Raw genomic sequence first — 12,076 nt, 5'->3', positions numbered from 1 at the left:
CGCAGTTGGAAACTTACAGAGTATTTCTCCAATTAGTGGACTTTCGAAATTTAAGTTCAGTGTTCCAAAAACACCTGCAGTTACACGCTATGCAAATGGTGATACTCCAGGAGGTTTATCAGTGGGATTTTGAACACTTAAAACTGTGGTGTCACTATTTTTGTCATCACCACCTGGTATATTATGGAAATTCCTCTGTTGCTAGTGACAAAGCCTTGATTTTTGCCAGGTATTTGGCTTTACATTCCAACAGAGTGAATTACAACACAGGTAGGAATACAAGAGAAGTAACACCGAAAACTTTTTCCCAATAGAGACCAGGTCTCCTTACCAACTTGCAACAATCCACTCACAATGGCAAAACATCTTGAAACATTTCCCATCACTTAATAGGGTTGAATTTTCAGGGCGTGAATTCCAGGGACTGGTTGGTTCCTTTTAGGCACCAGGCCTCTAATTTGGACAGTTGCCATCAGGTTCAAATTGAGGCTCAGAGAATATAAACCAGGCAATTAAATCCTCTGGATGTGGAAAACAGATGTGATTGAAAATATGATCCACAGTTTGTTCAAAATTTTTCTATTAAAAAAAGTTAGTTTCCATTGAAGTAAAAAATACCCATACACATTGAGCTGATATTCCCTATGTTTACATAGCAGTTTTAAGGAATATCACTTATTCAAGATTTTAAGACAAAACAGTCAACACAGGTGGGTGCCAACCAGAGAATCTCAACTGTTAATGACTATTTAACTGACTCACAGCTTTTACTTCTATATTAAAGAAAGTCATTATGTTAGCTTTGCTGAGATGCTCCCAGGAATTTAAAGATTCTTTAGCATTTCTAGTCTCCAACAACCATTTTAATTTACGGCCTGCTTCCTTCCAAAAAGAAGTCAAGGTGACCTTGAACAATACAAACAGAAGAAAATAAATAAAAACATAAGTACTTGAAAAATTACTGTCGACCAAATAAAATAGTTTTAAGTAGGCCCAAATTCATTCTTTTTTAAACACCTAAGTATTTCCTATTATTACTTATTCAGTGTTATTGGAGTTACATGGCCCCTGGCATTGAAGAACTCACAGCCTAGGTCATAATGAGCATTTTCTCCATCTGTTTATTCTTTCCTGGATGTCATCCACTGTACTCTTTTTAAAACATGTCATTAACAATCTGTAATGATTTTTTATCTTCTAAATAATAAAGTTCAAAATCTTTATCATAGCATATAAAATACTTTACAATCTAGCCATAGTGCTTCTATTCCTCCTCACTTTCTACTACTCTCAACAAGGTATGAAGTATCCTTGGTAATACTGAACTATCTAATACTATTAAAGCAAATGTGCTTTACATTTCCATGCTTTGTGTTCTAATTTCTGCCTATAAACTGCTTTCAGCCTTTCTCGGCCTAGAAACCTTCCATTTACCCTTGGCAGTCAAACCTAAATGTTAGCTCTCCATGGGAACTTGCCATGACTTATATGAGCAGCTCCCTTACCTGAGCATTTGTGTGTGAATATTTGTACACTATAAGCTATGAGATTGCCAAAATGAGTAAATCTCCTACTAATAAGTTCCCTAGTCTCAAATGAAGAAAGCAAAAAATGATGAATGCAATGATTTCAGGAGAGATTTGGGATAGGAACCAAGATTATTTCAAGCCAGTTTTTGAAGGTTTCTACCATGATTAAGGGATCCTTCTCAGGATTGTCCATACATAATCATCAGGACTGAATAATGTTGAACAGGAATTGCAATATGGATTTTGACCAGAGTTTTTTGGGGCCCCATGGTACGTGGTGCTTTTGCAGTTGATACTGAGTACACGGTCATGTGCTCCACTCCATTATATATATATATATATATATATATATATATATACACACACACACACACATACACAACATATATATACATATATATACAACACACATATATGTGTATTAGCAAAATTTTATTCTTGATTCTATTTCATCCCCCACAAAACTATATACTCCTGGAGGACAGAGGGACTACATTGCTCATCTTGGTAAGCCTAGATTTTAAAATAGTACCTTGTGTTTTATTGGCATCAACATGTTTGCTAAATGAGTGACTACTAAATTAGCAATTATTATCATCTCTATCATTTTTTTTGAGCATTTACCATGTACCAATGAGTGAGTTTATGCTTCACATGTGTTATCGTTTAATCCTTACATAACTTTGCTAAGAACTACTGTTATACTCCTTTTTACAGATGAAAAAGCTGAAGCTCAGGGAGTTTAAATAACTTGCCTCAGGTCACACAAGTAGAGAAACAAGCTGAGATTCCAACGCTGGCGTGTCTGATTCCAGTTCTGTAAATGAAACCACTACACTATTTGCCTCTTTGATGTCTGTTTGACTGCTCTGTGGAAATAATGAGCAATTAACAAGGAAACTATGAATAACACAGTTCTGTCTGCCATAGATAATACCGTGCATACCTCTCTGCCCTAAATTACTGCCACAGGACCTGAGAAATAAATTATTTGGAAAAAAAAATAATAACCTTAGGCTCCCCACCTTTCAGATGCCAACCAACCAGAGTAGGAATGCCTTTGTTTATTGATAAGCCTATCTTTGTTTGATTATTATTAGATGAGTGTTTCCAGAAACCACAGAAAAATGTGATTTAGTTAAACTCATGGCTCTGTTAAATCTTCAAGAGGCACTGTTAACAATTGATAACCAAGGCACTAGAGGAGATGTTTCTAACAGGTCTGTTGATGTCAAGTCACTCTGAGACTTAGACTTTCGCACGTGCTACCTGCAAACACACATGCATTCTGGACCAAGTATGGCATAGACTTTTTGGTCTTGTCGTTAATGACCATAACCCAAACTAATTCAGTTCCATGATTTTCTTTGGAAATAACTCATGTGGGGGTGGGAGAGGCAAGGGAAGAAAAGAACACATGCAGACAGATCCATGTGCAAAACACCTCTTGTTAGTCTTATACCTGCTAAGTCTAGTTGGAAACAAAGTTGTTCCTGAGAGTGCTTTGTTAGTAAGGCAGCAAGACAGACACTTGCTGAATGTGGAGTGCGATTTCCATGATAAGAAACCTTACATGTCTTACAATGCCAGTCTCCTGAAATAATGTGATTCAAGGAATCCTTTGTGGTCTGTACATCATTTCAGCCTCAATGATGAGCTATGAGAATGCCAAAATGAGTAAATCTCCTACTAATAAGTTCCCTAGTCTCAAATGAAGAAAGCAAAAAGTGCTGAATGCAATGATTTCAGGAGAGATTTGGGATAGAAATCAAGATTATTTCAAGCCAGTTTTTGAAAGTTTCTACCATGATTAAGGGATCCTTTCTCAGGATTGTCCATACATAATCATCAGGACTGAATAATGTTGAACAGGAATTGCAATATGGATTTTGACCAGAGTTTTCTGGGGCCCCATGGTACGTGGTACTTTTGCAGTTGATACTGAGTCATGTACTCCACTCCATTACATGTTTTCCTAAATCAAGATTTCAGAATGAGGCTTCCACAACTTTTATACTTGCAAAATGTTCCCAGATGTGTTGCAGGTAGTATGGTCATTAAAAAACAAAACAAAACAAAAAAAACGAATGCTGTCTGCAATAATGACTGACATCCATTAAGGAGAGATAACTCACGTGACGTGAACAGCTTGATACCCTCAGCAGTTTCTCAATGATATACCAACTCCAGTTCCAGTTTAAAATACAAGCAATTGGGATTTTGTACAGGTAATAGCTACAACTTGATCAATCTGAATTAGGAGGGTCACTGAGGTTTCTTAGCATCTAGTATTTGTTTTATGTAATGACCTAGGCTCTGAGATAACAGATGGTTTAATGTGCCAGCCCTCACTGGTTTTCTTCCAGGCTTATATATATATATATATAGCATTTAATTAAAAGAACTAAACAAAACCTCCAGCAACGCATGTATGATAAAACAATTAAATGTATAGGATTATTCTCAGAAAAGGGCCCCAAATAGGTATATGATCAGCACAGAATACAAAGGCGAAGTCATGAGATGATTATCAAGTCCTCTAGTTCCCAGGACAACAGCAACGGCTTATTTTTCAAATGTATATAGCTCAGCTCTGTCAATAGCATTGTTCTTGGAAAAGCAAGCATTTGATGACTCTTTGCCATCTGGAATTTTTGTAGCTAAGATTAGGTGCACTAAAAAAAAACACAACAGCTATTGTTGTTCATTTTAATGTAAAAGCACAGACTCGGAAATCAGTAAAATTATGAACCTTCTGAAAGAAGTCCTCATTTTGGAGAATCGTTTTAGTAAGAATCTTATTCTTAGTAAACTCTAAACTTGCACAGTCCTTTCCATCTTCTCTTGAAAGAAATATATGACATTGCGTCACCACGAAAAGAGCAAAGTTATGTCTGAAGTGGTCGATCATAGATATTTTATGCCTTCTCCTGAGTGGGAAGAGTGATGACAGGACTTATGTGGGAGCTTATCAGGTAACTCTGAAATTTCCAATTCACATTCTCTTTTTTCACAGCATCAAAATAATAATGTGCTACCTGAGGTCTTTCCCATAGTTCATACTCCTCTCCTCCCAGCATTACTGGAATGAAATACAACACCCGGGATGCTGAAAAGATGAGTCCCCTTGACTTGTCAAAAAATGTCAGGTGAAGCACCACTCCCAAATAAATTGGTCTTTAACTCAAAATTGCCCTCAGCAAATGAAGATGGCTTTTTAAAAAAATACTTTTATTGACAAATCGTCACACACATACAGTCCATACATGGTGTGCAATCAGTGGCTCACAGTATCATCACATAGTTGTGCATTCATCACCATGATCATTTTTAGAACATTTTCATCACTGTAGGAAAAAAAAAAAGAAAAATCTCATATATACCACACTCCTTATCCCTCCCTCTCATTGACTACTAGTATTTCCATCTACCCAATTTATTTTACCCCTTATCCCTCTTATTATTTATGTATTTATTATACATTTTTTTTCACTCATCTCTCCATATGTTGGATAAAAGGAGCATCAGATAGAAGGTTCTCACAATCACACAGTCACACTGGAAAAGTTATATCTTTATACAATCGTCTTCAAGAATCCAGGCTACTGGAACACAGGTCATCAGTTAACAAGGATGATTTGGATGCCTGCTTAGCATCACTCCACAATCAACTATTGATTGTGGAAAAGGTGAAGTTTTATGAACATTCTCAAAGCACAAATAACAGGAAAGAAACTGATGCGAGCTTGGAAAGTTTGGATGCTTGTGTGCCTTGCACACAATGCATTTGTCTCCAGAAAACCTGACCTCACAAGCAGACCCAACTACTAGTTCATTTCGTTCAGGCATATGTTCACAAGTGGTTTCAGAACTAAAGTCTCATGGACAAGATTCTTCATTTATTTTTCCTTAGAACAAAAAAGCAATTTCTAGCCTTAGAAAATTGGAATACAATAGCTAGATCCAATTGGCACAATATTGACTTCCTTTTGTGCACTGCCAGTTACATAGAATTAGTTTGGCGAAACTAGTTTTGTTTTTTTTTTAACATGGGCAGGCACCAGGAATCAAACCCGGGTCCTCTGGCATCGCAGGCAAGCATTCCTGCCTGCTGAGCCACCGTGGCCCGCCTGAGATACTGGTTTTAATGGTATGAAAACTTTGATGGCAGATTCCTAGATATCTAAACCAATCCTTATCTTAATTATCATCTTATTTTGATGAAAATTTGAATACGATTAATAAAGGATCCACACTGCACATAAAATTGTTTATCAGTAACATCTGAGAGTTCCTTTACATTGCCTGGCCAGCTTTTTGTTTTGTACAAAATCCTATCCTTGTAATTAGAAAAGGTTAGATAGTGGAGCAGCAAAGTATCCATCCATCCATCCGCTTATTTAACAACATTATAGAGCACCTTCTACTCTGCTAGGTATTAAGGATACAGAGATTATTGACACATTCCCAGCCCTTAAGAGTTCTCACTCCAGTGGAGGAATTATTGAAAGTGAGGAATTACTGAATAATCTAGAAACCATCACATACTTTGTTTAGTGCAGTGGCAGAAAGATATAAAGGAGTGAAAGAGGCTCAGAGAATGGGTACAGAATTCATCCTGGAGTGAGCGAACAAGAAAGGTTTACAGAAAAGGGCCCTTGAATGGATTCGCTAAGCAAATAGTGGTGAAGGTCTTTCTATGCTTAAAGAACAAAATGTACAAAAACATATAGATGTTAGAACATAATAAATTTGGGAAACTACAGAGTTGAGTTCATTCAGAGGGAAAAATATTAGAAAATGGTGGAAGACATTAAAAAAAACAGTAACACTGATTTGTTGCACAACTATTGTAGGTTAAATCTATCCCTAAATCACTCTAGCTCACAATGACAAAAATGAAAAAAAAAAAAAGACGAAAATATGAATTTTAGACCATAGCATCTGCTTGAAAATATAATAGTACCTGGCCAAATCCAGCATCCAACACATCCCTCCTCAAGCCAAACAATGCAATACTTTTGTGATTGGATATGTTTTAATGTAATATACTGTAGACAAGAGTACATATTGCAAGTGGAGAGGGTTTCTGTTGATCGTCATTACCTGCAGCCTCTTGGGACCTAGGAAATAAAGGGTTCTGCTATAAGGGTATTGTGTTTCTCACATAAATCATGAAGTCAAATCAGATCGTGATATTTAACACTTGAAGTTTTCATGTTCCCAGTGGAAATTTACCAGCTGATTCTTAAATGACAGTTGTTATTGTTGCAGTCAGTCATAAACAAATTTTTATGGCCCAACCACTAAGTTTAGATGGACAAATGAAAAAATATACTCTTTTAACAAGGAAGGATTATTCATGGTCCTTAAATCATCAAATTTATGCTTCAGAAATAAAGAAACAAACATATATAACTAGAACTATATCCTCCCTAAATGGATCAACTAGTTTTGAAAAGATGATCTCCTAGTAAAATCTATACTCAGTGAACCCATTGCTATCTCTCAGTAATTGCATTATTCATTTCTAAGTTCTCTCATCCTCTCTGTTAGAAAATCCTCTCCTAGAAAGTTACCAAAACTCTACATCATGTTTATTGCTTTATATTTCTTCTCGATTTATATTTCCTAAATTTATCCTTACTTGAATTTGTCCTTTCTCCTCCTCTTTCACCCTCTGAAAGTCCTCCCGTTATTGATTTGTAAGATTATTGATAATAATTTCATAATTTAATCTACAATTGTTTCAGAACTCAGAACTAGAAGCAAACTCAATTAATGTGATTATGGGTATTACTTTCAGTCTTGTCTCCTACTTAGGTGAGACATAATCTTTTCATGCTATTTGCATTACCATTTCCAGATTAGGAAACATTCTCACTGGGGAGAACGAGGTAGCAAGAGGAACTGAGTACTGGCTTTCTTTTACTTACATGGAACGAATTTTCCCATCCAGTAATTCTGTTTCTTCCTGCCACATTCTTCTCTCGAAACATCTTTTAAAAACCAAACAATAACACCAACATTTTGCTTCATTTTCACATTCTGTTGCTTTAGTCTCCCTAATTCTGTTCTCACAGGTTCATGCCAGTTTTCTATATTTTCCTTTTTTCCCCCAACAAACCCACAGCACCTATCTCTTGCCACAGTTCTTTTAACACCCAAATCCCCCCAATGCAGCCTAGCAACTCAGGGGGTTCTTTAGACTTGTTTTTTCTATCTTGCTGGAATTGTTCTGTATTGTCTGAATTTATTTTTAAGTCCTCCTGTCTCTTTTAAGTTATATTCTCTTTTTAGAATCTCTATCCAGAAGTATACGTACTTTTGAATTTTTTTTTCCTAAAGCATATATAACTAGATTCTGTTTTTCCTTCCTCTACTCCTAATAAGAACATAAATGGGGTAACTTGCCTCCAGAATTTCACATCACTTCCTCATTCTAAAGTGCTTCTTCCTTATTAGTCAAAATTATGTCCAGTGTAGGAGTTGCCCTCATTTCTTCATCCTTTCCCAGAGAAATCATATGGCCAGTTAAGCAAGCCAAGAATGTCTTAGGCGTCCAGCTTTTAGCTGAATTAGACAACAGACATGTAGCTAATATCTATCTGGATATCCCCCCAACCCTAGTTTTAAATCTGTGTTAAAAAGGAAGCCCCTTCATACAGCAACTAGGCAACTGATGGCATATACCACAACACTGCTTCTTTTCCTTTCACCTGTTCTTCCCACCTGGATGCTTTTCTGTGCTTATATCCCCAGATTCACAGTCACACAATGCAGGACAGAGAGGAAGTTGTCAAGAGGACAGCCATGGAAGTTGAATACAAAAGACCTGGTTTAAAATCTTTATTCTACCCTCATTTTATAAGCAAACAACTATGAACAAGTTTCTTTACCCAGCAGAACTCAGTTTCTGTACCACTATAAAAGAGATGGTGATAGCCATCATAAAAGGCTGGGCAGCTGGTTTTGCAATGATGAAGATACACTTTTCAAATGCATAAGCTAAATTATGAACATAGTTCTTTTCTAGAAATTAAGCTGGGTCAGGCAGGGAGTGAAAGAAAACAAGATTTATAATCTACTGACTCCTGTAGTATATACTTTTTACTAAGCATTTTTACTCTTATAATAGAAGGAAACTAATTTTAAAAGGAACAGTTCACCATAATAAAGTATTTCAATGCATGGCTCTATCATTCATTTGTATTACATAATTTTCTGACATAATTTTGAATATAACTTTGAACAGCATTACTGCCCCATGCTATTCAATGCAGGTGATAGAACTGAGGTTATACTTACTTCCCTAATTGGTGCTGCATTCTCAAGCTTCAATTCACCAAATATGTCCTTTCCCAAGAGTTAGAGAGATCTTCTCATTAAATACACTCACACACACATATTGCATACGTAACTACCATTAAAAGGGTGGCGATAATCACCGTTTTATTCTAGCCTACCACCTTCCCAGACAGGTTACAGCTCATTATGCCCCTTCCCAGTACAGAGAATCTTTTCCATATTGCTTTCATTCTACATCTAATACCTTCACTTGTATAGCCTGCTTTATTTTCAGACATCTTGGAGAGATAGACATGAAACCACAGGATCCCATCAGTCAAAAGACAAGAACTCTTTTCTTAAGCAACTTCCCACTACTCCTACTCCTCTGCGAGAAGACGTTTCATCAGTTTAGGACCCTTTCACTGTGGTTCCAGCTCCCAGGAAATAACGTCTTTGACCATTTTTCAGCTCCTTTCATTCTGTCTCCCTGAGGGGTTCAGATCCTGATGAATAAAACTTGAAGATGCTAAACTATAGCATTTAGAAGAGATACCCTCTACAGTGCCACCCAGAAACTCCATAATCAAGCAAAGCCTATGCACAGGCAGGGCTCTTACCACTCCTACCACAGGGACACATAAATCCAACAGAAGCCAGGTACTCATTCTAGATGCATGTCACCTGACACTCAATTCATCTTGTGAAAATAGGCAACACTCCTGAGTTCAAATGACTCAGTAGAGGCCACTTTGTCCAGGGTCTCCTGGTCCTGAGAAAAGAAGAGATAAATGATATACTTGTCTTCATGTACAACAACCTACACCCACTCCCAAAAAGCCACCAATTTCCTAGAATATAAAAAAGTTTTTACCAAATGCAAGAAAGAATTGGGTTTTAAATTTGCATTATATTGCATGTCAAATGCCAGATTTCCTAGCTGTTTTATTTGTGGCCAAGAGACATCAGGATTTAAAAAGATATAGAAAACATTTTTGATAACTCTGGCCTATATCAAGTGTTGATTTTAATAGCAGGCCAGATCTCCTAAGAACATGCTGTGTGGCTGTGTATGAACTTGGCTGTTAGTTTCCCTTGCCAGATGAAGTGATGATTAATCCGGACTCAGATGTCAGTTGTCTTATGTTGCTTGTGCTCTTTGCTAACAGCTGCCGATTTCAAGCTGTGCTTCCTACATGTTAAATATAAACCTAAAACCACAATTTCCAGTGAGAAAATTTTTAAGTATTCAGAGAGGAGATTGGAATATTCAGGGTAGTTTCTGATTAAAGTCCACTTAGAACATTATATCACTTAACAAAGTCAGTAGAGATAGAAGCTTTCAGAATTATTGAGGGAGAGAATAAAACTAAAATACACTTATTAGATATACATATACTCTATTTAAATATTTGCAAATATTTATTTATGCAAATACATTTAATTATATATAAAATGCTCCTTGAAAAACTGACATCTCTGTCCTCTTTTTTATTCTGCAATAAATAAAATAACTGAAATAGTGACATGTGAATTATAATAAACCTAAAATTTTGATTCAGAAGTTTTAAACATTTTATAGTATGTGGTTCTTACTAGAAAGGTTCTCAATAGATCTTTGATTTTTAATAAAAAACACCATGAGAATGGCATTTGTATACTTCTTTCACACCATCCAAAGAAGTAGAAACAAAATTTTAAAAGGAAATAAAAAGAATGTTAGTCAAGCTTTTCAAGACTTTAGACAAGTTATGCCTAAAATTTTGAGTGAACCAAATAGAATTTCAGTTGATTTTTTTTTGGCGTAACCTAGATAATAAATGTCTAATTTGGACAGTCCATGTGGCATACAGTTCCCAAATTAAACTCTTTCAGAGATTGCCATTTTTAGCAAAAGAGGGGGAAGTGAGAATTAGGCAACACCCGGGCTCTGTCCATACAACTTGAGCCAAATAATCTGAAAATTGAGTTTGGCCAATTCACCGTAGTTCGTTATTTGACTGGGCTAGAGCAGGACTCCACAAACTTACCAGCGAAACAATCTCACTGAGGACACTTGAACAGGATTTACCGTAGTTCAGGATCTAGCATAAAAATTAGAAGGAAGCTAGGGGAGCCCTTTTCATTTCTCTGCCAAGCCCTTGCTCAAAGTTTACGCCCTGCTGTGAAAGTACTCCTTAATATCCAAAATAGGGTATCCAGGGAAGCAGTTGGCATTTATCGCAAGAATTATCAGGAAAATTGTAGCGATCTAGAGGTGAAAGGGCATTGGGTAAAAGGTACGACGATATTCATTTTCTATGACCGGTCATTTACTTCTGGGTTTGTAACAGCGTAACCTCCCCTTTCTCCCTCCACCAGGTGGCAAACCTGCTACGGCTCTTCCAGATCCCTCAGATAAGCTACGCTTCCACCAGCGCCAAACTCAGCGACAAGTCGCGCTACGATTACTTCGCTAGGACCGTGCCCCCGGATTTCTACCAGGCCAAAGCCATGGCCGAGATCCTGCGCTTCTTCAACTGGACTTACGTGTCCACCGTGGCCTCCGAGGGCGACTACGGGGAGACGGGGATCGAGGCCTTCGAGCAGGAGGCCCGGCTGCGCAACATCTGCATCGCCACGGCGGAGAAGGTGGGCCGCTCCAACATCCGCAAGTCCTACGACAGCGTGATTCGCGAGCTGCTGCAGAAGCCCAACGCGCGCGTCGTGGTCCTCTTCATGCGCGGGGACGACTCTCGCGAGCTCATATCCGCCGCCAGCCGCGCCAACGCCTCCTTCACCTGGGTGGCCAGCGACGGCTGGGGCGCGCAGGAGAGTATCGTCAAGGGCAGCGAGCACGTGGCCTACGGCGCCATCACCCTGGAGCTCGCCTCGCAGCGCGTCCGCCAGTTCGACCGCTACTTCCAGAGCCTCAACCCCTACAACAACCACCGCAACCCCTGGTTCCGGGACTTCTGGGAACAGAAGTTCCAGTGCAGCCTGCAGAACAAGTGGAACCACCGGCGCGCCTGCGATAAGCACCTGGCCATCGACAGCAGCAACTATGAGCAGGAATCCAAGATTATGTTTGTGGTCAATGCGGTGTATGCCATGGCCCACGCCCTGCACAAAATGCAGCGTACCCTCTGCCCCAACACCACCAAGCTCTGTGATGCTATGAAGATCTTGGACGGGAGGAAGTTGTACAAGGATTACTTGCTGAAAATCAACTTCACAGGTAAGCAAGCGGCCTTCATCATCTGTAGTGCAAATTGGTGCAA

At 38.3% G+C, this 12,076-nt stretch overlaps 2 protein-coding genes across 6 annotated transcripts in view; one reads left to right on the top strand and one right to left on the bottom strand.

The window, feature by feature from the left end:
• LOC143674793 (uncharacterized) overlaps nt 1–11,610 on the bottom strand; it is a 447,599-nt gene extending 435,989 nt beyond the window's left edge. For 3 of the 4 annotated variants that reach the window (XR_013171297.1, XR_013171291.1, XR_013171338.1), the window contains exon 1: nt 11,346–11,610. The gene's annotated coding sequence lies outside the window, so the exon portion shown is untranslated. Of the gene's footprint in view, nt 1–6,557; nt 6,653–7,465; nt 7,529–9,436; nt 9,589–11,345 lie in introns of those variants that run through there. The other variant, XR_013171349.1, reaches the window with a different exon arrangement.
• Nucleotides 1–12,076, top strand: part of GRM3 (glutamate metabotropic receptor 3) — a 131,581-nt gene that overhangs the window by 19,158 nt on the left and 100,347 nt on the right. For both annotated transcript variants that reach the window (XM_077150818.1, XM_077150902.1), the window contains exon 2: nt 11,178–12,033. In XM_077150818.1, the coding sequence (XP_077006933.1) occupies nt 11,178–12,033 (856 nt within the window). The remainder of the gene's footprint in view (nt 1–11,177; nt 12,034–12,076) is intronic.

The sequence above is a fragment of the Tamandua tetradactyla genome, chromosome 1 (assembly GCF_023851605.1).
Source record: "Tamandua tetradactyla isolate mTamTet1 chromosome 1, mTamTet1.pri, whole genome shotgun sequence".
NCBI lineage: Eukaryota > Metazoa > Chordata > Mammalia > Pilosa > Myrmecophagidae > Tamandua > Tamandua tetradactyla.
Note: the sequence above shows the minus strand (reverse complement) of the source record. Positions and strands in the feature narration are given on the sequence as shown.